This window comes from Haliaeetus albicilla, chromosome 1 (assembly GCF_947461875.1).
Source record: "Haliaeetus albicilla chromosome 1, bHalAlb1.1, whole genome shotgun sequence".
Classification (NCBI taxonomy): Eukaryota; Metazoa; Chordata; class Aves; order Accipitriformes; family Accipitridae; genus Haliaeetus; species Haliaeetus albicilla.
The window spans coordinates 45,729,772-45,755,819 of NC_091483.1; the positions used below are offsets into that span (position 1 = coordinate 45,729,772).

General features: G+C 37.7%; 1 protein-coding gene and 1 long non-coding RNA gene across 7 annotated transcripts in view; one reads left to right on the forward strand and one right to left on the reverse strand.

Moving 5' to 3' along the window:
* LOC138686112 (uncharacterized) overlaps positions 1–333 on the reverse strand; it is a 68,072-nt gene extending 67,739 nt beyond the window's left edge. For all 3 annotated transcript variants that reach the window (XR_011325446.1, XR_011325451.1, XR_011325447.1), the window contains exons 1-2: positions 248–333; positions 16–113 (exon numbers count right to left, since the gene is read on the reverse strand). This is a non-coding gene — a long non-coding RNA (uncharacterized lncRNA). The remainder of the gene's footprint in view (positions 1–15; positions 114–247) is intronic.
* On the forward strand, positions 145–25,539 carry NEIL3 (nei like DNA glycosylase 3). 4 transcript variants are annotated; one of them, XM_069787464.1, is made up of 10 exons: positions 148–565; positions 3,847–3,962; positions 9,493–9,627; positions 10,668–10,881; positions 12,095–12,169; positions 15,111–15,277; positions 18,291–18,460; positions 21,582–21,984; positions 23,897–24,071; positions 24,904–25,539. In XM_069787464.1, exons 1-10 carry the CDS (start codon positions 473–475, stop codon positions 25,078–25,080), a joined length of 1,725 nt encoding a protein of 574 aa, XP_069643565.1. In that variant the 5' UTR covers positions 148–472; the 3' UTR covers positions 25,081–25,539. The 4 variants fall into 4 exon arrangements, with proteins under 4 accessions (XP_069643580.1, XP_069643589.1, XP_069643565.1 ...); XM_069787479.1 differs by lacking the exon at positions 23,897–24,071 and having other exon boundaries at positions 145–565; XM_069787488.1 differs by lacking the exons at positions 23,897–24,071; positions 24,904–25,539 and adding an exon at positions 23,627–23,847 and having other exon boundaries at positions 145–565.
* The last annotated feature ends 509 nt before the right edge of the window (positions 25,540–26,048 follow it).

A 26,048-nucleotide genomic window follows, 5' to 3' on the forward strand; every position in this document is an offset into this window, starting at 1 on the left:
ATAAATAGGATATACCGTGTTTCCCCTGAAGGCTCTCACAAAACAAAGCTTTTTGATTAACGTTCCCGTCCATCCAAAAGGTAAGCCTAAGCTTACACACCAGCTGGCCGCGACTGGAAAAGAAAGAAGAGGCGGGTTAGTCCGGGCCCGCCTCTCCGGCCTCCTCCAGGCCGGCGGCGGCCGCCGCTGCCGCCCCCGTCAGAGGCTCCCGGCCCCGGACGCCCCTCACCCAGCCCCGCGGCTGGACCTCGCCTGCCCGCGGAGCCATTCGGGGCAGATCAGGAGCGCCCGTGGCGTTTCCTTCCGTCAGTCTCGGCCTCAACCCCCCCCCCCCCCCGGCAGCCATGACAGCCCCGCGGTAACGGCGCGGCCCTCACCAGGGCGGAGGCGGAGTGACCCGCGGCGCGGCCGCACCGCCCCCAAGCGAGCGGCAGATTTGAAGGGAAGAGGCGGGCGGGCGGGCTCGGCGGCCATGGTGGAGGGCCCGGGCTGCGCGCTCTACGGCGAGAGGCTGCGGGCGCGGGTGCGGCCGGGCCAGGCGGTGCGGAGCGTGCGGGGCGGCGCGGTGAGGAGAGGAGAGGAGCGGAGCCGGGGAGAGGGGAGGGAGGGAGGGACGGCCGCCTCCCCTCTCCTCTCCTCAGGGGTTGCGCCGGGCCGGGCCGAGGTGCGCAGAGCCTGAGTGTGGGTGTGGGCGGCGGTAGGCGCCGCCAGGTTTGGGGGTCGGGAGGACGTGGGTGTCGGAGCCGTCAGGAGGGGCTGGGGTGCGAGGGCGCGGGGCTGGCGGGCCTGAGCCGCTGCCGCCGTCTGGGGTGGTGGTGGGGTCGTCCGCGGAGATTGTCTTTATTCTTCCTTTAAATTATAAAACATTCTTGTCATCGGCGTACTAAATAGGCCTTAGCAGGTCGGGTGTGTAAAGGGGTGCAGAGGCTGTAGAAACGTAGGGAATAACGAGGGAAAGCTTTTCGAATCGCCCTTGTTCACCTAAGATAATTTTTAAAATATCACCTAGCGTCAGGAAGCCTACAATACAAGGAACGTGATAGTAGCAGTTACTAATTTTAATATTTTGTAACCTTGCAAGTCTTCACAAGTCTGAATGAAACATGATGGAGAAAGGTATGTGTTGGCCTGCAGAAAGGGTGCCTTCTATAACTATTTTTTTAAAAATAATTTTAACCAGACCAACTATTTAAATAAATAGTGTGGCATCTGCTCTCAGTGTACACAGTAAGTAATTTTTCTACCAATTTTTATCCTGTCTGTTGGCAGCATAAAATAATTCACCAGTATAAAACTCTGCTGAGGTTTGTGAGACCTGGTAGAAGGGGAAGTTAGGATGTCAGTAAGCAGGCCTAGCTGATGAGCTGTGAAGACGTGGTCCTCTGGTTTTGATTATAGAGGCAGCTGGGGTATTTTTTTCATGCCCGGTTTTGCTCAGCTGTGAGAAATTGTGTGTTGCTTGTGTCCCAAGTAAGTATATTGGATGCCTCTAGACAGAAAGTTGGGGAATTTTTCCCCACCTTCAGTGTATATAAGGCAGTGTAGGAGAGTTTGTGATTAAGACTCAGTAAGATAGTACTTCAATGACAGAACAATTTAAAGAAGAATGTGGTTCAAGATGTCTAAGATATACAGTCAACAGATCAGTCTTTATTGGTTCGTATATTTCAGGACTAAGCTTTCTGAAGTAAGGAGTTATGCTCCTATGGTTTCAAAAAGAAATTTTATTCCCTCCGATTGATGTTCATAACTTTGTATAGTAAAAGTCACCTCAGGGCAGACTCTATTCATTGGCAAATGACTATCATAAGGGTCTTGGGCTTTTTAGATCTCATAGTGGCTGTTAACCATGGCCAAAGCCTTGGCTGCTGCTAAAGACTACACTGTTTAAGAGAGTTTGTATTATGATTACTGTAAGGGCTCACCTGATACCAAAGTGGTATGAATTTAACTTAAAATATTTTGAAAAAACAAGTTCGTTTTCCGTCTCGGTCACTTCTTACTCTGGTTTGGTTTAAACAAACCTGAGTGGCTTAACACTAAAATAAACCTTGTTGCAAACCAACTTACTTTAACACTTTTATTGGAAGGAATGTGCTGTTTATGTGAGAGCAAAATTTTGCTTTCTTCATATTTTGGTAATAGGCAAAGTAAATGATGTTGATGTTATACAAAAAATATTTTTATTTTTCTACTTGACAGAATAATAACCATAAAACCCTCTAAATGTACATAATTTCAAGGTAATAATACAGTGGGAGATTGTCTAGAGTGTAGCTCTGAAATTTCACTAACTGGCTGAAGCCTTGCTCATTTGCCAGAGTTGCTTTCATACATATTTGAATTGCAATTGAGCGTTGTGATTGAAGCACTGGTACGCATATCTGTGCGTTGCAGCTAGGGCTCTGATGACAGTGAATATACTGTTTGCAGGTTTCGTCAGGTTCTGGGGACCTTGAGGTGCTAGTCAGGGGGACTTGACAGGCTGAGAAAAATGGGCTGACTGAAACTTAAGTTCAGCATTTGCAGGACTTGCAGAGTCCTGCACTTGGAACAGAATAATGTCATGCAATGGCACAGGCCTGGCTGCTGGTCAGATGGAAGATGGCTCCACAGAAAAAAAGGACCTAGGGTCCTATACCAGCTGAGTCCAAGTCCCTAGCATGCCTTTCCAAGGAAGAGGACTAGCCCCATACTGGGCTGTGCTAACGACAGTGTGGCCAGCAGGCTGAGGAGAGTGATTCTTACCTCCATTCAGCACTTGCAAGGCTGCATCAGGATTATTGTGTCTCATTTTTTGAGTCCCCAGTAGGAAAATGATAATAACATACTAGAGTGAGTCCCCTGGTATGATTAACAGGCTAAAGCACATGATGCAGAAGGAGAACCTGATAGAACTGGGGTTTTATTGCTCTCTTCAGCTACCTAAAAGGAAGGTATGGAGGAAACAGCTAGACTCTTGTCAGAGGTGCACGATAGGATGAGAGGCAGCAGATACAAGTGACAATAGGAGAAATTTTGATTGGGTATTAGGAGAATTTTTCCACCAAAAGAATAGTCAAGGCCTGGAACAAAGGCCAGAGAGATGGGAGTCTCCATCCCTGGAGCTACTCTGAAGTTGACTGGACAAGGCCCTGGGCTGCCTGACCTGAGTCAGTCCTGCTTTGAGCAGGTGTTTGGACCGGATAACCTGTAGAGGTCCCTTATAATTTCAGTGGAGTTTCATGTGCTAAGCAAGAAAAGATCATTGCTTCAATCTCACAATTATCTTTTTCTTGTCTTCTAGCAGTGTCCCACCTGCTGCTCAACATCTTCTGAGATTAGACCTTCAAATAGTAGGAAGAGTGAAATATCTCTGTGAGCTCAGTGGAGGCTTTTCTGTAATATACAATGCCCCATGTGAAACACTGAAAGCATATTATTAGCATGGGTAGAAACTCCAGCAAGAGGCATTTGGAGAAGGATGGAGGTCTGCAAATGGCAGAATTGACACTCTGACAAGTATTTAGCATCCAAACTCTATACCTGTTAGTTTGCATCAGCATGAAACTCTATTTGTGAATTCATGACTTGAAGGAAAAGGCATAAAATACCCTGATAAAAAAGATGTACTGTTTCAATTAGGAAAAGAATGAGCGAAGTTATAATAGCATTAGCAATAGTGTCTGTCTGCTTCCTGGGTTAATAGTCTCATTGGTTTTGATAGAGCTGCTTAAGGAGAAAAGGTTTAATATTGTCCAGGTTGGAAAAGTACTTCACACAGCTACTTGCTGAATGTGTAGTGATGTTAGAACCAAAGTAGTAGCAATTCTCTTTTAATCTTTGTGTGTGTGTACTCGTTTTTAGACTGCTACAAGTGAGAAGAGAACCTCTGGTCACGATTTCCTTATTGGACATGTTTACAGGGGTGTGGAGACATTGGGAAAGGAACTTTTTATGTATTTTGATCAGAAAGCTTTGAGGTAAGAGGCGAGAAAAAAGCTTACTATGCATTCAGACTATGTATTGGAGGGGGTTGTCTTGTTCTTGCTAATGTCAGTTTCAGATATTTGAAATCTAGTGTTGCAGAGAAACCTCTCAGCAGCCTCTCTGCAGTGCTGGAAATACTGGATATAGTCATATTTTCAGCTAATTTATTGCTTTATTTTTAGTCTAAGATTTCACGCAAAGGTATCCGAAAGGGACAGTTATTCCTTGAAATCCTTTGTTTCAAGCAGGACATTGCATTTTCTAGGGACAAAACTCAGAAGTGCATGCAGTTACAGTTACTTAATGTCTTCCACTACAAACTGTACTTGCAATTTCTTTTAGTTTTCCTTAAGAAATTTAGACTGAAATTCTGTACTTAATTTTTTTAAGATTCAATTGCTCTGATAATAAACTCGTGCAAAAAAAAAAAATTGCCAAACTTGAAATATTCAGTGTGTATACATTTATGCTGCCTTTCTTTCTTTCTTTAAACAATATTAACAACTCCTTGGTTTGGAACTATGGGTTGAAATTTGGCAGGTGAATGGTTTAGGTATCATAAATAGCTTAACTTTCTAGTGAAACCATGTCTCCTAGACAAATGGTAAAACTGCAAAATCATTGTTTGTTCATGCTTTACAGAACTCATTAGGGGTTTATTGGCAAGTTTAGGATTTTGTCATATGCTTTAACCCCTTGGACATCTTGTACTAGCCACCAAGGTTGTATGTGCAATCAAGTTTGCTTTTTCTAGTTTGATGTGCTTCTGTACTGAAAAGTCAACTAAAAATAAATCTAACCAAATGCACAGTGTAATGGATTATTAAAAAATCTCCCCTCATTCTTTATGGTAATTAGCATAGAATACATAAGTAAGCCCCATATATTTAGTAGGTAAGGCTTGCATTTAATGCTTTTCTCTTACCCTTCTACTTGCAACATAATTCTTTCTAAATCTTTAAAAGGGAAAACATCAGTTCTAGAATTCAGTGTAGTCTTTGTCACCTAGTGACTGATCTTGAACAAAGGTATCAGGTCATGATTTTTGTTAATTTAGAACTGATAATATCAACAAATACCTTACAATTCGTTGACATATTTTGCCAGTGGCACTGTTGTTATAGGAGGGAGATGGAACTGAAAATGCTTGGCTGCGAGTACAACAGTTTACAGTGGCTGCGTTCTGGATAAATAAAGGCAGTGATATATTAGTAATTACCTGGGATGATATGCAGACCGATCTTTGGTAGCAGGGGCCTGCTGGTTATCAGATATAGTGCTATATGTTTATTTCCTCTAGTGTTAGAGAAATGCAACTAGTTTTACAAGCACGTACCAGTCTTTACATGACAATCGTATAAGTAACTGGTAGGACAAGACTGCATATGTGTTTAAAACTACTCATATTTGTGAAGGATGGGATTATTGTTCTAATCGGTTCCTCTTGCTTTGTATTGTGCTTTATTAAATAGAAATGGAGAAGAAAAAGCAGTTTTTAAAAAGAAAAAAGTCAGTTATAAAGGAAGATAAAAAAGGCAGGGGAGGTAACTGATACAGGTGTTAGCCTTTTTAAATGACTACTGCATGTATGACAAATTGATTGGATAAGCAAAGGAGTAAATTATACAGTAAGAAAACATTGTTTCAACAGATTGAATTATGTTATCAGAACAAAAAAAGCTATTACTAAGGAATGTAAGTAAGCATTTTGCAAAAGTTCTCTTCAAGGAGACAGAATATGTGGCTAAATTCTAGTATGGAAAATGTAATCCTTTGACCTTGAAAGATCTTAAACAATTCTTAAGCTTTCTAGCCAATGCAATAACTTATTGTACTTAATGAAAACAACCTTCAGTTATCATTTGATAATAAGCTTAAACGTTTCATCAATTCATCAATTATGGTTATATATGCATCTAGAAACCGTATTTAAGAAGTCCCTTTAGTCATGTCACTTATTTGATTGGAAATGTTGTAGAAGTTACATACAGGAAAGGCACAGGAGGCAGAAGTTACTTATCTGATAATGAAGATCTTCATTCTCTTGTTTTAAAAAATGTATGTTGTGCATCTTAAAGATGTTGAGGGGAGGTAGAGGAAGGCTTCAGAAAATGCATCTCACAGCAGTCTAAGATTGGCTGCCAAGATTGTTATTGGGAGAGGAAATAAGGAATATACCTTCAGAGGATGGATTACTTCTTTATTAACATTAACTCTCAAATATAGGACTTTCTTATCATGTGGAGGGTTAATGATGTACAGATTCTGTACCTGTACATAGTTTCTCAACAAAACCAGCTTTTCTTGTCTGCTAAGATTACCTGTTAAAAGCTGGTAGTCATGCTGGAATAATGTTAATCAGACATGTCTTATGAAAGACTAGGCCATGAAGGGTAATTAACTCATTTTATGCTCCTGGATTTTCTCAAGTGGGGAATGACTGCCTGGTGGGAGCAGATAACCTGGCCATGAAATTGTTTTATACAGTTTGGCTACTGCTTGCCTGACTTGCAAATGAGGAGGATGCTTCTGAACTGTTCCCATATTGTGGATAGCAATTAGCAAATGAAGTTCAGTTCCGTATATTTACAACCCATGGTGGGCAGTAGAAGCTTTTTCTTAGGAGTACAAATGAGCAATGACACCTTCTGAAGAAATTAGTACTTCTACTTTTTGATGTCCATTTAAACAAGGATAATAAAGTCACTGAAGAAAGTCAAGATTTTTTTTGGAAATCTGAGGATTTTTTTTTTTCAATTTTGCCTTGAAAGTCACTTAAATAATCAATGAAAGTTGAAAGAAAATTTCTATGATACTTTTGAGTTGTGCAGGAGAGACTTTCATGGACTGCATGTTTTGCCATGGAAATGATATGGTCATGTGAGAGGGGTTGTCCTGGGTTTAGTTTCTGTAGTGTGCTATTAATGTAAATTTGGAATGATAAATAGTTTAGAAAAGTTTCTGAAAATTGATAATGCACATATGTTTTTGGCATAACTGAAAATGGACAAAAAGACTCTTAGGAAAGAGATAATTGTTGACTCCAAATCACTTAAAGGAAAGACATCCACTGTTGTCATGGTTTAACCCCAGCCAGCAACTAAGCACCATGCAGCTGCTCACTCATTTCCCCTGGGAAATGAGCGGGATGGGGGAGAGAATCGGAGAAAAAAAAAAAAAAAGTAAAACTTGTGGGTTGAGATAAGAATGGTTTAATAGAACAGAAAAGAAGAAACTAACAATGATAATAATACTAATAAAATGAAAATAGTAATAATAAAAGGATTGGAATATACAAATGATGCACAATGTAATTGCTCACCACCTGCTGATCAATGCCCAGTTAGTCCCCCAGCGGCGATCCCCCCCCACCCCTGCTCCCCCCAGTTTATATACTAGATGTGATGTCATATGGTATGGAATACCCCTTTGGCCAGTTTGGGTCAGCTGCCTTGGCTGTGTCTTGTGCCAACTTCTTGTGCCCCTCCAGCCTTCTTGTTGGCTGGGCATCAGAAGCTGAAAAGTCCTTGACTTTAGACTAAACACTACTTAGCAACAGCTGAAAACATCAGTGTGTTATCAGCATTCTTCTCATACCTAACTCAAAAACATAGTACTGTACCAGCTACTAGGAAGACATTTAACTCTGTCCCAGCTGAAACCAGGACAACTGTCTTGACTGGAAGTTACATGTTGGTCCTTAGAACTTGATAATGTGAATTGTCACTGTTTTTTACATCTCCATATAATAGTTTGACTGTGCTGCTACTAATCTTTTATTTTTATGGGGTAAAATGTTTTAAATAAAAGCAGATCCTTACAATATTGTATAGCACTAAATAATTCTAAAACCTCACCATTTTACTTTAAAACAAAAAATTGTCAACTCCTTATTACTAGCTATCATTGAATAACAGAGCCTAGATTTAATTAGCATGGCTTTTTTATTTGTAATTAAAATGAGAAGAATTCTGGTTTGCCTTATTTCAGGACATCAAAGGCAATGAAACACATTGGAGTGAAATTTTGTAAATTTCTTAAGGCTTTTGAATGTAAATGTGTAGCGATGACTCAATTTTTTTTTTCTAGTCATGAACTAACAAGTCACTAAGGTAGCTAATAGTTGTGATTCTTAATGCTCCTTTTAAACAGTACACTGGAGCTTGGTAAATGAAACCATCAGCTATTAATGTAAATGCTATTTGTTTAAAAAGAACTTTCTGGAAGCATTTAGTGCGTTACCATTTGGTAGCAAGATGCAAGAGTTTGGTTTAGAAAGAAATTTGACTAGGTTTAAAAAGAAATTTGACTAGTTAAGCCTGTGCAGTACTATTCATGGCACTTGAGAATTAGAAATGGCTATTGAAAATAAAAGTGGCTGAAATGACTATATCACCTGAACTGATCTGTAAGACAACAGTTTTGGAAAGACACAGGTTTTTTAAAATTGAAAAAAAAAAAATGAGTAAATGCTACAAGGAAGTTACATAAAGAGTTGACTTTAAGACTATGCTTAATGAAATGTTGTCTTAATTTATCTGTAAATATTTAAAATGCCTGTGCTTCCTGAAATGTAAAAAAGAGGGGTTAAAAGGAAATATACACCTTATGTTGTGTTTCTTTGGTCATTTGTGTAGTTTAATCTGTTAAATCTTTTTGTAGCTACAAAATAATCCACTTTTTCTGATATACAATGTATAGAAGTAGGACACTCCCTCTATCTTATGTTTTTTTATGACTTGAATGTACCAGGTGAATTTGTAATAAATAAAATGTATGAGACCATAGTCAAACTTGTCCTTTGCTTAAGTATACTAGCTCCCAGTAGAATATATTATAAAATGTAAGACCTCTTAAAGCATTAGTGATCTGTAACAGGAATGTTTGAAAGAGTCTGTTCCACTCCTTTGCCATCTGTGCATTTTTCAGTTTATTTCTTTTATTAATTTTTAATTGACCTGCAGGTTTGGCCTTGGTTGTCGGTAAAGAAAAGCAGAAAACAACATATGGCAGGTGTTAATTACTTTGTTTATGGTGTTATTGGAAATAGCTTTGATATGATAACAGTATTGGCAATATGGGGACTGAAATCTTTCCTTTCATACCAGGTGACTTCTGCCTGATCTAACAGAAAATTGTCTGGTATAGTAGCCTCATTTCTTTTAGCCTTCTGGAGGACTTGAGAACCTATGTTAGAAGACCCACGTGTGAAGTGAAAAAATTCTAAGTGCGATACACCAGAAAAGTGCGTTACTTTATACAGAAGTCAAACCTGATCATTATGAATTACGAAGACAACTGGAAAAACTGCTATGCTTTAGAGTGGCTTTGGCTTGGGGAGCGTTCTTCTCTGGGAATTGAGCAGTACATAAACAAGTAGCTTGTTGCTGTGTTACTCTTAATGATTAGAATTCATGTACTTGGTTAGGTAAGAATAGTTCATAACTTCAAAAAATAGACTAGTGTAATGCTTGGAAACATTGTTAAGATAAAATACCCATAAGAACTCTCTTTCTCTCTGAGGATTCACTTTGGTATGAACGGTTCCATGTGCATTAACCCTGATGGAAGCAAAGACAGAAATGGAGCATTACCAGTTTTGGAGATACAGCTTACAGAGGATACTGTTTGGTTTTTTGAGGTGACAGTAGAATATAGGTAAAGCAGAAACTAACCAAATTAAACACAGCTTGGTTTATTTCTTTTTATAACATTCTTTTAAGAACATGGTGAAAAATCACACACAAATTAAGTGCTTGGATGCCATCATAGACAGAAAGAAGCCAAACTTTCTAAACACGTCTTATTTATTGGTATGGTAATTTATTTTGTCACTTTTTTTATCAGAGTTTACATACAGTTAAAGTAGTTCTATGCCATAGTCTCATTAGATACTGTCAAGACTGGGCATGAAAGTTGGATTTAATTCCGTCCTTAGACCTGAATGCTGAATTCCATCTCTCCTTTAAATTCCATGCAAGTTTCACTTCTTTAACAAGACTAAGGACTTGCAAGGATTACTGGTTTCAAATTTTTATGCTCCCAAGGTTGTGTTTTTGTTTTCTTTTTGGAAGCAAATTGGTGTAATTGTTCTAACTTATTTCTCACTGCTAATAAAAAGAACGTAGCAAGCTTGATATTTAAAGCATTTGAGGCTCTTGGCTGAAAAGGAGTGTGTAAAATCAAGTAATGTATATAGGCATATTTCATATTACAAAATATAAAAGCTTATGTAAGCTTGATACTTCTCATACTGTATTATTTTCAAACAATTATGCTTAACCTAATAGATAGATTTTTCTTAAACCTTGATTTTTTTTTATTGTCTTGTTGTAACTACTGGACCATGCAACCATACAGTTAGTTATGTTTGATGGTCTAAACACGTGGTCTTTCCATGTTGGAAGTAGTTTTAAAGCAAGGACCTGGCAATTATTTTTCAAACTAATATGAACAAAAGGAGGATGATTTCTTGTATGTTGGACCAGATGCGTGTTCCATGCATGTATCACTGACCTGTTTTTGGGAGGGGTTACTAATGTAATTTCTGTGCCTCTTCCTGTCCCTGGTATTTTCATGGTTTTTGTTATCTGCATATAATGTTCTATTATACTTTCATGTGTTGTTTTTAAAATCATACTGCTATATTAGCATATAATTAAAATAAAAATAAATCTTAATGTATTTTTCTTTTCCAGAAATGCAGCTGAGAGCGAGCAGAAAGTGAGAATGATGGAAAGCTTGGATGTCTGTTCTCCAAAGTTTAGCTTCTTAAGAGCAGAAAGTGAGATTAAGCAGCAGAAAACCCGCATGTTGTGTGATGTGTTACTGGATCAAGCAGTATTACCTGGAGTGGGGAATATCATAAAAAATGAAGCACTGTTTGACAGTGGTCTTCATCCAGCTGTTAAGGTGGGTGAAATGTCTCAAGATTGTTTTTAATGACACGAAAGTATTAAGAATGTAAATACATATTTATATAACATTCTGTGATCTTCTTACCTTTGTTTTATCATCTGTCATTTCTTAAATTATTCTAAGACATTAAATTAATGTTTTATCATTATAACTGGAAATATTTGTCATGACATTCCTTGGAACCTGTTGCTGCTACTCCTGCCTCAGAGTGGACATGTTTTGTAGGGCTAAGCCTTTTTTCTTACAACTTGAAACCTCCTTATTAGGGAATTCATTTAACTTTCAAATCCTGACTTTGTCTGGTATCCTATTGTGCTACCATTAAGTTGTCAGCCTATAAATAAGGGAATGTGAAGAGTGCTCAGGTTTTCTTTGTTCAGTTACTACCCAAAATAGTTTATGTGGTAGAGCTGATTATTTCTGCAGCTGCTTCTTCCACTTCCTGTCCTGATAGCTGGCATCATTTGCTTTTCCACCATTGTTTACCATACTCTTTTGGTTAAGAACCTCAAGCATACATCTCCAAACTTTGGTTGAAAAGTCTGATGTTTGCAAAACAGATTGAGATTACATAGAAAGTAAAGGAAAACTGGTGAAGATAGTAACTGAAAGGTTTTTTTAAACATAGTATTTCTGAAAGTTCTTCATAGGATCAGTCTGGATTTTAATTGTATTTGCAATGTGAGCTGACAGAGGAAAGAAAAAAACGTGGCTTAATTTTGAGTTCTTAACAAAAATGTATTTGGTTGATATGTCTCTGTAATTGTGATGCCTTTGGCTCAAGTATTCTTCCTGAAGATGTCTCACAGCAAAGAGCCTCTGATGATGGATAGGTCATATCATAATCAATGAGGAAATTAAGAGGGAACTAAGAGTTGTTAATGCCACGTGATTCCTGTGATCAGGAACTCTTAGGTCAATATAGAAGAAGATAACTGAAATTTTTACCTCATGTTTTGCACAGATGAGGTAAAGTATATTGTTTGGTATTCACACAGTGAGTTTGTGTAGTATAGAATGTGAAAATGTACTGTTTTGCTAAGATGATATATATAATGTGAAGTTAGAGAATTATCATAACACAAAGCAACGCAATTCCACTTCAGCTGAAGGTGTTCAAAGTGCCCTTGCATTACAGGTCTTTATACTCTTGTCCCTTAACATCATAATATTCTAAAAAAAACCCAAAAACATTCTTGTCTTACAGGTTTGCCAACTGACAGATGAGCACATACGTCACTTGGTGAAAATGACACGTGATTTTACCCTGCTTTTTTATAAGGTATTCGCACATGTTTTTGAGAAATATCCAAAACTTGACTCCGGCATGTTAGATGTATGTGATCATCCAGTGAAAACAGTAAAAAGAGGCAACAGGACAAGTGTTTCCATGAATAGGAATGTTGGTTTGTGTGCTCTTTATTAATTGTGAATTGTCAAATGACGGAAAGTTGAGGGAGTCTAGACTGTAAGAATGTGCACAGCTTGGCCCAGTTGCAGCAGAATGGTTTGAGAGGTGCTGCCTGAGGGCCAGTACAGTTTTGCTGGGCACACCCTGTAATGTCACTCTGAACGTGTGTGTAGGTTAAGCACACACTTATATGTAAGGTAATGTAAAGGTCACTCTTCAAACTGGGAACTAGAGATTGCCCTAGGGAAGTATGAAGGTAATTCATGTGGCTTCCTTTATGAAACTTGAAATAGCAAGTATATTTATTTGACTAAATAGAATCTAACTGCTAACAACTTTTTTTTCTTAACTGAAACAACTTTTTTGGTTGCTAAAGTGAAATAAGTTCCAGCTTTTCCCTACTGCCACAACTTCAGTACAATTTCATTTCTTCCCCTGTAAACTCTGTAATTCCTAGTTGCTCTAATTTTCCAAAATAGAAAAAGAGAATTTGACCTAATTCTTGTATGGTTTTCTTCTTTAAGCTGCATGCAGAGCAATGAACAGCAGCAGTGAAATTCTTGTCCGTTTCTCTTGGTATTCATGAAAGTCAAGGAGCTAGTGCTGCTAAAAGTTCTTTTTTTTTTTTTTTTTTGGTAGGCTAGGAGGAGGGCACCTAACCTTCCTAATACAGTCTTTCAATCATAAAGGCTAAAAATGTGATTTGTTTAATAGTCTGCTTAAATGTCCGCTTTCCCCCAACCCACTGAAGTGTAGTTTAGTCTGTTGGCTAGGGAAATCTTTTCATTCTCCAAACTTCATAGTGAAGACTGCCAATAAAGAGATAGCATCCAGTTCTGCAACAACTATAATACTAGGAAATTTAAACGTGTCGCAGGCTTTTAGACTGACAATAAACAAACAACTTAAACTTTCTGTAGCTCAGTTTAGCCATTTTCAAAACTTCTATAATCTATGCTTAGCAAGTATTCACCAGTCAAGTGCTTTTAAAGGAGAGCTAGCCCCCTGCCCCAAGTCTCTAAGATAAAAACAAAACAAAAATAGGTTAATAAGAGGGGTAGTGCTTGATCATTTTTTTTATAGACTTATAGAATAGTTTGTAGTAATCGTACTGTATCATTTGTAGTAACACCTTACAGAGGCAAAGATAAGGAATCTTGTTTGCATAAAAAGCTGTTGCTTTTGTTTGGTTTTTAAGTAACTGGATAGGAGGAAACTACTAATAAACTAAGAAATGTTATGTTACTAAAAAAGTAACTGTAAACCTTGAGGAGGAATCTTGAGGAGAAAGCAAGCTCCTTGTGAATGTTCATGCAAATATATATTAGTAATTCCTTCTGATTGAATTACTAGATTGTACCAGCAAAAGCATTCTCATTCAGCAAGGCTGATGAATAAGAGCACAGCAGAAGCAAATATACTGTGCTCAGACACCTGTATTCTGGGAGAACTCCAAGGGTCTTCATGCATTATGGAGCTAGAGCTATTGAACCCTGCCAGAGCTGGGCTAGTGTTGCTGGGCCAGCTGTGGTATTGTTTGAACTGTGCCCAAGGAACTGTGATTGTAATGCAGAAACTCATGTGGCTCTGCAGAGTTGTCTGCATCTCTACTGTGCTTTTCTTGTTTTTTGGTTTTTTTTTTCTTGTTTTTCTGCTGGTTTTAGCTGGGGTATGTCTATGATGATTCCATGTGAATTGTCTCATGAAATGTGCCTGCTTGTCAGTTAATTTTCTTCATAGTAGCTGGTATGGGGCTATGTTTTGGATTTGTGCTGAAAACAGTGTTGATAACACAGGGATGTTTTCATTACTGCTGAGCAGTGCTTACACAGAGTCAAGGCCTTTTCTGCTTCTCACCCCACCCCACCAGTGAGTAGGCTGGGGGTGCACAAGAAGTTGGGAGGGGACACAGCTGGGACAGCTGACCCCAACTGACCAAAGGGATATTCCATACTGTATGATGTCATGTTCAGCATATAAAGCTGGGGCAAGAAGAAGGAAGGGGGGGATGTTTGGAGTGATGGTGTTTGTCTTCCCAAGTAACCATTACACATGATGAAGCCCTGCTTTTCTGGGGATGACTGAACACCTGCCTGCCAATGGGAGGTGGTGAATGAATTCCTGGTTTTGCTTTGCTTGTGTGCATGGCTTTTGCTTTTCCTATTTAACTGCCTTTATGTGAACTCACAAGTTCTCACTTTTACTCTTCTGATTATCTCCCCCATCCCGACACAGTGGGAGGAGTGAGTAAGTGGCTGTGTGGGGCTTAGTTGCTGGCTGGGGTTAAATCATGACACCCAGATGGTAGCATCGGGTCTGAGCTGGCTCTGCAGTGTGTTTTTTGGTTCTTTTTGGGGTGAGGGAAGGTGGTGTTGGTTTTGTGTTTTATGTTTGTTTTATTTTTGTTTTCTGTGCTGCATTGATTGGAGGTCATCAGCTCTTTAAGAACACTCCTGCAGGTGCCAGGTCAAAGATGACTGGTGCCGAATCGGAGCTAGCTGGTCCAGCTGAACTCAGGGAGTCCCTAGCATGTATTTGCTTGCACTATGCTAGTATGTTTTATTTGTTGTCTTTTATTTCATTAAGAGGAGAATTCCAGACACTTATACCTGATTTAAAATCAATTCTTTTCATAAAAGAATATGAAATACAGATGATAGCCTTTATGAGTGTGCCTTAAATATCTTTATGTAGTCATTGAGCCATCAGTTTAAGTAGGGTTTTTTATTTTTGCTTCAGCTTAACTGTAGAAGGACTGATATAAAACTTATACTGGGTCTCTAACTTGGTTTTTAAACATGTTCTGTTTTAGTGCCGCAAAACCGGGTCTATGCTCTACAAACACTACAAAGTATACAAGCGCCCAGCCTGTGGTCAGTGCAATGGGAAGATCACTGTGTGTCGTTTAGGAGAAAGTAACAGAATGACTTACTTCTGCTCTCAGTGTCAAAAGGCGGATCTCCAGCTTGTCAACGTTAGGTATGATGGCAACTTTTGTAACACTTTTAAGCATCAAAGTGCTTAAGGACATTAATGAGCTGTTACAGTAAGAGGACATCACTTCTCAAATAGAATGGATCCTTGTGCATTTTATATCTAAATTCACTTGACTTTGCACAAGCTTTGATTTGTTGATACTATTTCCTTCAAAGGCCCTGTCTATTACGAAATAGCTATTACTCTAATCAAATGTAGGAATTATAAAATAATTCAGAGTACTCAGAATTATTTACTGCTTCTGGAAAAATTGCCCCTTGTTCTTGCTGTTACAAATATAATAGGCTTGGATGTTTACACACGACTGAGTTGAATGGCATACGGAAGGTAGGAATATGTGTCTATTTCTTTTCATAGGATAGCCCCTTCAGTCCTGGAATATCTAGATAGCTATACATCTATGCAATTTTTTTTCTGGCTGTAGAGTAACACTGAGGATAACTAAAACTTCAGTAAATTCAGAGTGCAGCAAATATTGTAGGGCTTAGGACTTTTCCTCCTTAATGGATTTGGAAAGCTTTTACTACAGTTGTGCCACAGAGACACTTTCAGCTCTACATAAATTGTGCTAGCAGCAGCTTTCCTCCTTTTATTTTAGAAAAGCACAAAATGTGGTTGATATCACAAAGGGTCAAAACGTAAAAGTTCCAAAAGCACCTTATTCAGACTCTTACATACCTAAGTTATTCTTGAAAATTTTCATCTGAGGTTTCAGAATCTTGCCTTTTTATACTAAGCTCTGTCAATCTAATAAAAAATACTGCTTTGCTTTGCAACCTTTGCCTTCATTAGTGTGTGTGTATATATTTTTTAGAGAAGATTTACAGAACATGCAAGTCCCTCTCCCACCTCCAACCTTCTTTCAAGATTCAGATGGCCGAAGGGATTTTGGTTAAAGCTTAAAAATTGCCTTTGAGTACAGATGAAATATAGAAAATTCCAGCATCGAAGATAAATATTTCACATGCTGATAATCACAATCTGCTGTATTTTCAGAAAGTAATAATGACAAATGCTTTGCAAAAGGGTAGGAAGACAGCAGTGTTCTGTTGAGTCAGATAACTAGCAAATGATGCAAGGAAAAAACCAAAAAAACTTTCTTTCCCTGTTCTAGAACAAGTAGTGGTTTGGTTTTGTTGTTGTTGTTTTTAAACAAATAATTAAACAGTGGTATATTTCAGTGAAAAACATGGTAGCTATAAAATAAAAAGGTCCTTTCTTGTGCTATTCTCATCCTCATGTGTTCTACTGCTCTATTTTCTATTATGCAGTAACTGTTACCAAATGGAAGTATGTGTAGCTCAAGTAGCTTATCTGCCATTCCAAGCTTTTCACATTTGAAGACTGAAAGAAGCCATGTGATCAGATTGACATGCTACAGATCATAAACTGTAGAATTTAACCCAGTGGTTCTTGGGTCAAGTCAAGTAGCTTATAATTTTGCTCAGCTGAAAAAGTTAAGAAAATATCCATTATAAGTTTACTTCATCAAATTTAAATGTACCTTAAATCTTAAAAATATACTTTTCCCCCTATATTTCATGCTCCAAAATGGGGAGGTGGGGGGAATGACAAGACAGATGGACTGGAGGAATGCCATGGAATTACACTCCAAAACATGACATGCTGAATATATTCAGTTTAGTATTGTATTTTTAATAGCCGAGTAGAAAAACTCATCTAATAATGTCAAAATACCCATTTTTAACATTTCTAGTTTGTCTGCTTTGTTATCTAGCTACAGTATTTTGGTGAATGCTACTGTAATGTCTGTTCTACCTCTTGACAGCAGAGGATGTCTTGTATGTCAACAGTTCTCATTATCCTCCTTAGTTTTCCTGTTGTGTAAAACGTGGTAGGTAGTGGATATCCCTACCATTATCTTAGAAATAGCCTGTTAAGGAGAGTGATAATTATGGAATAAATGATAGGTGTAAGGAGTATCACAACAGTTCCCAAGTACAACATTTGCATTATTAATTGAAGTGTTTAAATTCTTAGTATTAAAAAAAAGTCTCCAAAAAGCGCATTCACAAAAACTATGGAGGAAAACACTTGATGACTTATCAACCATAATACTTAAAAATTTACATACATATCTTACTGAACAGTAAGTTCAAGTTACATTTAACATGCTAACAATGTTTGGATACTATGACAAAATTAGTCCTTGGTAACGTGTAGTCACTGTAAAATAGTAACTGTGATTCTAAATCAGTGTATCAACATAGGAGGTATTATAATTAACAGAAAAATACATATAATTAAATCTATAGAGGTGTCTGGAGTACAGCTTTGGCTCACCAGTCACAGCTAGGACATTCCTGAACTCCTTCTGATGAAGGAAAAAAAAAGGCACCAAAAAAAGTAAAAGAAAATCTTTAATTCTGAACAGGCTTCTAAATGTTAAAAGGCTTTCCAGCAAATGGTGACACACAAGAAAGACTTTCTAACTTTTAAGGTTTTCAGTTCTCTTGGCTGCTATGATAACAAAGTGGTCTAATGGGTACCATTTAAATGAGAGCAAAAAAATTTGTTTGCTAGATTGTGTGACTTTCTGTAGTTTGGCTTCTGAACGGTTCTTCATCCAGGAATGCATCAGTAAGCATTCTGTACGAGGGATGCAAGAATAGTGCTGAAACACTCTCCCTTTGTCACCAAGTTTCTTGCTGCAGTACTTGAAAATGGTAGGGAATTTGAGAGAGGCCAGGGCTTTGTGCTGGAGAGTACATCAGATAATTACTAACTTTCCATCCATTTTGTTTAAATATTTTTATTTGTATTACTTCTGCAGCATTGGGAAAGATTTGCCCTTGAGGTAAACAACAAAAAAAAAAATCAAGCTCAACCATGATGTGCTGTCCAAGCTATGATAGGCAGCCATAACACTGTGTACTGCTTGTTCTGTAGCCCTGTGCCTCCCTGCACATAGTGGTGTAAGGCAATTTGTAGAAGAAACGTCACAAAAGACTAACATCATTCTTTTGTTTCACAGCAAACTGCCAACTAGAAATAGCCTAATTGGCTGGGCATATGGCAGGGGGTCATGTTCTAATGAACATGTAGCTCAGAAATCTGAAGAGGAGTGGACGTGTATGTGCTGTACCCTAATAAACAAGCCTTCTGCTGAAATTTGTGATGCCTGTTTGACTTCAAGGCCTGAAGGTATTGAAAGGTTGTCTGGAACCTATACTGGGAAAGGGAGGAGGACTGGGGTTTTGATGCAGTTTTTAGAACTGTAGAAGCGTCTCATTGTGAATTGTATTTATATAACTTTAGCTAACTTAAAGTCAGATTTTGGGGAAATCTTACACAGACAATCATGGAAACTGTCTTGTCTTAAGCCCCAAAAGTCTCTTGTATTCCAGCTTTCTGGGCAGGTGGGATTCTATAGACAAGCCTCTGCAGTAACCCTTTGTTTTTATTGGGGCAAGGAGTGAGACAAAACGCCGTTCTTTCCACTTTCCTTAAAATCACTAGAAGCTTGCAGCATATGCCTGATGGAGAAATCTCCAGGGGGCAGAAAAGTAATTCTCATTCATTCATGTGAACAAAAGCAGTATATTTTGGTACCCTTTGCAAAAGGATGTTGGATTTCTCAGGGGCTAGGTTTTTTTTCTCTGAGTTCAGAGTAAAGATGATTCTGGACTTTGCACCTATATTTATTGTTTGTCTCTTGCTGGAGCTTTTAATGCTGCTATCTAGAGCTGGTGGGCAGAAGCAGCTGTGAATGAGACCTAGAAAGGGACAGGAAGATAGAATGAGTAACATGCTAGCTTCTCTCCAGATTTCTGTGTGGAAAGGGATGAGTGAGCTAATGGACAGACTTTCCACCGAGACCTCTTTTCTTTGTGAAGAGGAGCTTTGTATTCTTTTTCACTTTCTGTAGAAAAAGTGAGTAAATTACTCTGGAGGGATTTACAGGAAGTTATTGTGATCAAGACTGTTGCTCTGAAACATTTTGAATTGCTACATATATTCCAAGAAACAAAGTCTAGAGGTTTGCATTTGTGTGGCTTTTTAGGGAGAAAGCGAATTCTATAAGAATTCCATATTGAAACTTTGCTACCTCAAAAACTAATACCCCTTTCACATTATGTAGTGAATTATTCAATGAAGTGACTGAAATCTGCATTCTACAACTTATTTCTTTATTTTACTAGTTCCAGTGCTGCAAAACTGAAAGAAAAGATATTTGTAAAGAATATACAGGCTTTTTATATCTGAGAAGAATTAATGTTTTTACATGGGTTCCAGGACCTATTGTTAAAAGTTCACTGAATTTAACTATATGACTCAAAGTATATATGCTGAAATTGGAATCAAAGATCACATTCCCATAGCTTTTAATGGTACTTTGAGCCATGCTTTCCAAAGTGCCTCCAGATTCCTAGCCAATGAAGTAGTGACTTTGTGGTACTGATCTTGGTTCTTATAAAATAAGTTCCAATGCTTTTTAAAAGTATTGCTTCATTCTAGTTTTGCCTTTTATGAATGGAGTGATGTGTGTGAAAGTCTTACTTTACACTAGCTAAAGTCCATTTCTTCAGGCCAGGAATCAATAAAAGTATGACTTTGTGCCTTACATGACACTTGCTGCCAGCAGAGGCTAATCTTGCATAATTCTCCTGCAAAATCAGTACCAGAAACCTGGAAGTTTTAATCTGTCCACAGACTCAGATTTACCAACTAACATTTATCCTGGAATTAATACTGTCAGCTGGACCTTAAAATATGTAACAGCATGTGCACAATTGTTTTACTTTGTAACAAAATACTGTTTCTTTTCCTGTAATTCTAAGTTTCACTTGTTTAGCTGTATGCCATTACTGAAAACAGGCCTGGAATTTGAAGATGTGTTAGGCTTGGTGGAATACTGTTACAAAAATTCTTTTTTAAAAAAATAAGACTTATTTTTGCATCATAGGAGTGGCATTTGAGATTTTTTTTTTAACATGGTTTTGCTTACCTCTCTTTTTTCAAACTTTAAGATTCTTTGCCTTCTCACTTTGGGTTTTTTTTTTTGTCTTTTATGTTGTTTCTAAAATTAACTACTGTCAGCAGAAACATTTGAATTTTTGAGGATGGAATACTTGGTACGTAAAGATAGCTGCTGGCCATACAGCCGAAATAATTCAGCCTGTAGACAGAGATAACTATTTACCATTACGTCTTAATTTCCTTGCTCCTTTGCTAAGTACAAGGCCAAGCTTCTATTCTTTCTTAAACAAATTGGAATGTGCTAGAACCAGTATATTTCACTGTGCAGCAGTGGCAAAATGGAAGGAGCCTGGAACCAAGTATTGTTCAGAGTAAACTGTAGGAATTCTTACTCTGTTTCTGAGTGAGAATGCCTTTGGAGAGAGTGTGCTGTTGTGTATGCCTTATCTACCGATTCTTCTTCTGCTTAATTCCCTCTTCCTTCTACAGAGGGAAGATGTAAGAGGAGACACTAGCTGGAGGTGGTAGAAAAGGACTCTGTTCTTGAACACCATGGCTTCACAGCTGCTTAACAAAGATTGCACATAGGCACTCCATAAAGTTTTTCTTTTCACCCTTTTCTCAGGAAATATTACCTACAGACTCCTTATTTACTAAACTGGCATTAAGACATTATGCCCACTCTTTTGGAATGATTAGTGGCCACTAGGCAGGCCTTTGATTCTGTGAAGAAACATACTGTTGTTCATGTTAGGAAATAAACACAAAGTAAATGTCTGAACTGCTTGTTTCTGAAGCCTCTTACAGTAAGGGATCAATAAGTTTGGATATGCACAATGTTTGGAAAGGATGGAACCCTGAAAGCACTAGAAAACCCAACAAATGGATATTCCTTTTTGTGTCTATAGCAAAACAATACTTTCAGATAGATAATGAATTGCTGCTGGAGGTACCATACCCTGTGATCTCCCAGTGCTGGGGTTATAAAAGGTTATTTTGAAAAAAATTAAATATTTTAATCCCTGTATTTGGGCCAAATTCAATTTTGTATGGTTAATTCTCAAATATCTTTCATTTACAGAGTATGATTCACATCTGGTCCTATTCAAACAATAGTAATATTATCTTGAAGCACGTGTTGTATGTGAGTCCAAAAGTGCATAAGCTTTTTTTATTGTAAGAAATTTGGTACTATATCTAATCTGTGATAAGTTTTGAGATCTTTCAGGATGGTATGGTAAATTTACTCTTTCACTCCCTCTATGATGACTTATGAATACAGATCAGAAATATGATGTATCACTCTACACAGATGGATTATAACCAATAATTTATTTTTCCTTAGTTCCAAAGACAGAGAATGTTGAAGATTCTGCAGGCTTTAACACAAACTTAATGAAGTACCCCTGTAATGATTTCAGAAAACCGAGCACAGAAATAAAGATCAACAGGAAAGCTGCATTTGGAACTACAACTCTTGTCTTAACAGATCTTGGTAATGAAGCTGTTTTGAGAAATAATACCCAAATATCTGATGGACATTCTCAGTGTGTTGCTCCAAAAAGTAATTGTAAACAAATACAAAACAATGTCTACCAGTCAGGTGGAAGCACAGATGAGGATTGCTCAACACATGTAACTGCTATGGCTTTGTCCTCCTGTCAGCAACCTCTCTCTTTCAAACACGTGCAGAAGAAACAGAAAACTGATCATATACCCTCAGTTCACCAATATAATATAGCAATCAGGTATGTATTCTAAAATGTAAACAAGTGTCTTTGTAATCCCATAAACCAACTTTATCCCTGAAGATTAATGGAATACTGTGCTGTTGGGTTCAGACACTGTTGTCTTTGGATTTCTGCCAGAGGTAACTTATTCTTGGGTAACTAAAATTATACCTCAGATTTCAAAAGCACTGAATGACCTAGGCTGTCACTGGAAACGTCCTGATTTTGGCATCTGGCCACTACTGCTGTTAACTAAACAGCTGTTTATAGTTCAGCTATTCCCGTGGAATAGGACTATATAGCTCTAATAAGTCAACAAGCACAGTTCTACGTAAGGAGTTGTCTGATCTTAGCACTGTAGTTGGTATCTGCTTAAAGACATCTTGAAGTCATTGTGAAAGATGACAAAAGGAAGGTAGCTGAATGAATATATTCTAATTGAAGTTAATTGTCAACTAACAGTTTTCAACATTCTTCCATGATACAAAGCTCTGTATAGGTACCTTGATGAACCTCCCATCACTATTTTCTCTTAACTTTCCTCCTGATCCTGTATGTAAATATTTAAATGCTCTAACCATCCTGAATTTTTATTTACACAGCCCTATTCAGACACATGTGTTGCCTAGTTAAGAGAAATGTGAGAAACTACTAGGGTTGTCAAGGAAAAGTTGGGTGGGAGTACACAACAGTAATGGGATGCAAGGGAGATGTCACAGTGGTAAATTATGCAGGGTGAATGTGAAATATTAATGATATGCTACAAAATTCTTGGTCATGTGTCTGTTCTGAAATACAGAAATTACTTCTTGCATTGTTGAAGCACCAGTTTTGAAATAGGATCTCACTGGCTCACTAGGTTAGGCTGTATGAATATCCTTTCTCCTTGCTGTCTCAGTAGAGGACTACAGAGAACTGAGGATGTAGGCAGGATAACTGAGAATAGAAGAGTGCAAAGAAGAAATGAGATGGTATCAGTCACAATAACAGGTAGTTATAGCAAGTCATCAGCTTCAATGTTTAAAAAAAAAAAAAACAAACCAACAAACAACCACAAACCAACAAAACCCAAACACTTTGTAACAAAAACCAACAAAAACTTGGGTGTTTTTTTTTCTTTTGTTTTAATGAGGTGTTGGAAGAAAACTGGTGATGTCTGCAGGACTGCAGTCTTCCAGACATAAAAGAGAACATAAAATTCCTAAGCTGATAAGTTAACAAAAATGAATTAATTAATCTTCTTTTTTTACTAAGGCTTCATCACTGCTTTTCTGCTCTATAAATATATTGGAAAGATACATTTCAGAGAACTAATCTTTTTCATGTTACCACTTTTAAATAAAGCCTTGTGTATTGTATTCAGATAATCTCTGACTATCTCAATCATGAGGAAGAAAAAAGAAACTTTATCCCATTCAGAGAACATTTTTCTACCCCCTCAGATGGATTACTTCTTGTCTGAATATGATTTGGAGCATTACTGTAACATTTTAGTAAAGAGGGTGGGAGTCTTTTCTGTGAAGCATACAAATACCTTTAACCTGGAGTAATTACTTGGTATTGGTCTTTTTCCCACTGAGAGCAGAATACTCTTTTAGAATCTATTGGAATTTGGGGTGGGCAGTATAATAGCAGTGGTAATACTTATTTTGTTGTGCAGATTCATTTGAGTACTTTGAAATAATTTAAAACATGGGCTAATGCTGTGGAAACTGGTATATCTGCAAGAAAAGCACACAGGCTTGTCTATTCACTACTAGTGATCAGTCAGCTTTAAAGGTGCAATAAGGTGCATTAGAAAAGTAAGTTCTCTAGTTGTCATTGTGTGTAAAAGTACTCTGAGTGAGCTATTGTAATGGTAGGAGAGAGTTCTTTGGCTGGTAATCCCTTTAACGTTACACAAAAGTCATTTTGTAACCTGTCATTACAGCACATCTCAACCTAATATGACAGATGATACTTGCATGTCAAGCATGGGCCATCCTCGCTGCAGTAAACACAGCCGTCTCTGCAGCCTCAGAGTTGTGAGAAAGGATGGAGAAAACAAGGGCAGGCAGTTTTATACCTGCCCTCTACCCAGAAAAACTCAATGTGACTACTTTCAAGTATGTATATGACTTCAGGGCCTGTTTTCTAATAAGCACTTGTTCCTGCAGCCTCCTTGCCCCAGTAATCTGTAATTGTGAACAAATAAAATCCATTTAAAGTTTGGGGTAACTTTAAATATTTTTGCACACTGAATTGAAACTAAGAGTATGACAGTAGTTATAAGATTACAGTTTTAGTTACTTCTCTTGCTCCTGAGAAGGCACCTGCTTGGCCAAATGCTCTTAATCTGCTTCTGCATGATGTAAACCAGATGCATAGCAGAAATGCTGATTTGAAGGCACTTGTACAAGTTGTTTAGTTCAGCCTCGTGCTTGAAGAAGGACTATGGCAAATTCTAGATATAGACATCAGATGCATTTTTGTCTAGCCAAAATCTTGAAAACCTCCAAGGGTGAAGATTCTGTCATCTGCCTGGGCAACTGCTCCCACTGCTGCACTAATACCTCTAACCTGACCTTCCTAGCTGCAGCTGGTGGCCATTGCTCCTTGCTATGAATGTATGTGACTGAGAAGAGTTTGATCCAGCCACCTACCACTAGGTAGTTAACAGATGAACTCAAGACAGTAATGACTATAGTGCCTTAATTTGAAGAAAACTGTGTTAACATCAATTAAAGTTACATCAGTTAAAGTGCATACAGTTGCAATTAATGTTAAAGAAAAACCTAAAATCAGTGACCACAAAAGAAAAAAAACTATCTTAACTGCTAGGAAGAGTTTCTTCTAGGGTGTCCCCTGTAGATCTGTTTCCATTGCTAATCTTAAAATAAGGAATTCGTAGCCATCACATATGCTAAAACTGCACCTAAAACCTGTTTCTTTTTGCAGTGGGCTGACTTGGATTTTCCATTTTGTAATCACGGCAAGCGATGTGTTATGAAGACTGTGTTGAAGATTGGTCTCAATAATGGGAAGAACTTTTTTGTGTGCCCTCTTCAAAAAGAAAAACAGTGTGGCTTTTTCCAATGGGCAGAAAATGGGCCAGGTATGCAGGTTATTCCTTGAGGTCAATGTTCTAGTTATCTGCTCCTCAGGATGTCTTAAGGGCATACAACTTTGCTAGTCATTTCTGGTTTGGTTTGGTTTTGTCTTTTTCCCTGTTCACTAGCTAATTAGTAAAATAGCTCCAACAATGTAAACAACTGCAGATTTGGAAAGAGTAATTTTACATAGTCCTATACAAATTAAAACACTGCTTGCATGCTGCATAGTATTTTGAAATAAACATCTAGCTTGCAATATATTGTAACATGCTGTTATATTTCTAATAAAAAAATTGAACTGTTTTCTTTTTTTATGTAAATACCACTGAATTTTGACAGCACTGCCTACTTTCAAGCATATGTGACTTGTAGAATGGATAACTTAATCTAAATTAGTATTTTAAATTGATAGACTTTTTCATAAATGTAAACCTGTACTTGGTAAAAGTTAATAAAAACTGAATATACTTTTTTAATACCACTTCATGCTTTATTTCCTCAGAACTTAAAATGAAACAGCAATGGACTGTACACTTTGAATGTTACCATAGTTGAATGTGTGACCTTGCTAGTTTTGGAAAACAAAGACAAAAACTGCCCTAAAACTAATAACATAAGTCTGCAGTTTTCTCTAATTATATATTTTAAATCTAGATCTTAACATTCTACTCTAGTTGCTACTGAACTTTTTTTCCCTAATTAATGTGAGATGTATAATAAACCCATACTTCTTAGGTGGTTAAAACTCAGTTTACACTTCCTAGACTTACTGCTATTTGATGAAGCAAGTGAAAAAGTAAATAGAATATGGTAAATTATCAAATGTGAAGTAAAGCAGAAACAGAACTCTTCAAATCTTTGGAGCATGTACTATAGATAACAAGGAAAGTGAAACTAATGAAGATATGGCCATAGCTTAATAAATTATTGAATCACAATCAGTTTTTAAAGGAAAGTAATGGGAAGTAGCATTGCTTCCCACCAAAAATG

Coding starts and splice junctions, on each gene's coding strand:
- NEIL3 (XM_069787464.1), top strand. CDS start 473: ATGGTGGAGGGCCCGGGCTGCGCGCTCTACGGCGAGAGGCTGCGGGCG. Junction 9,628..10,667: donor GAGGTGACAGTAGAATATAG/GTAAAGCAGAAA, acceptor TTTCTTTTCCAG/AAATGCAGCTGAGAGCGAGC. Junction 15,278..18,290: donor CTCCAGCTTGTCAACGTTAG/GTATGATGGCAA, acceptor TTTGTTTCACAG/CAAACTGCCAACTAGAAATA.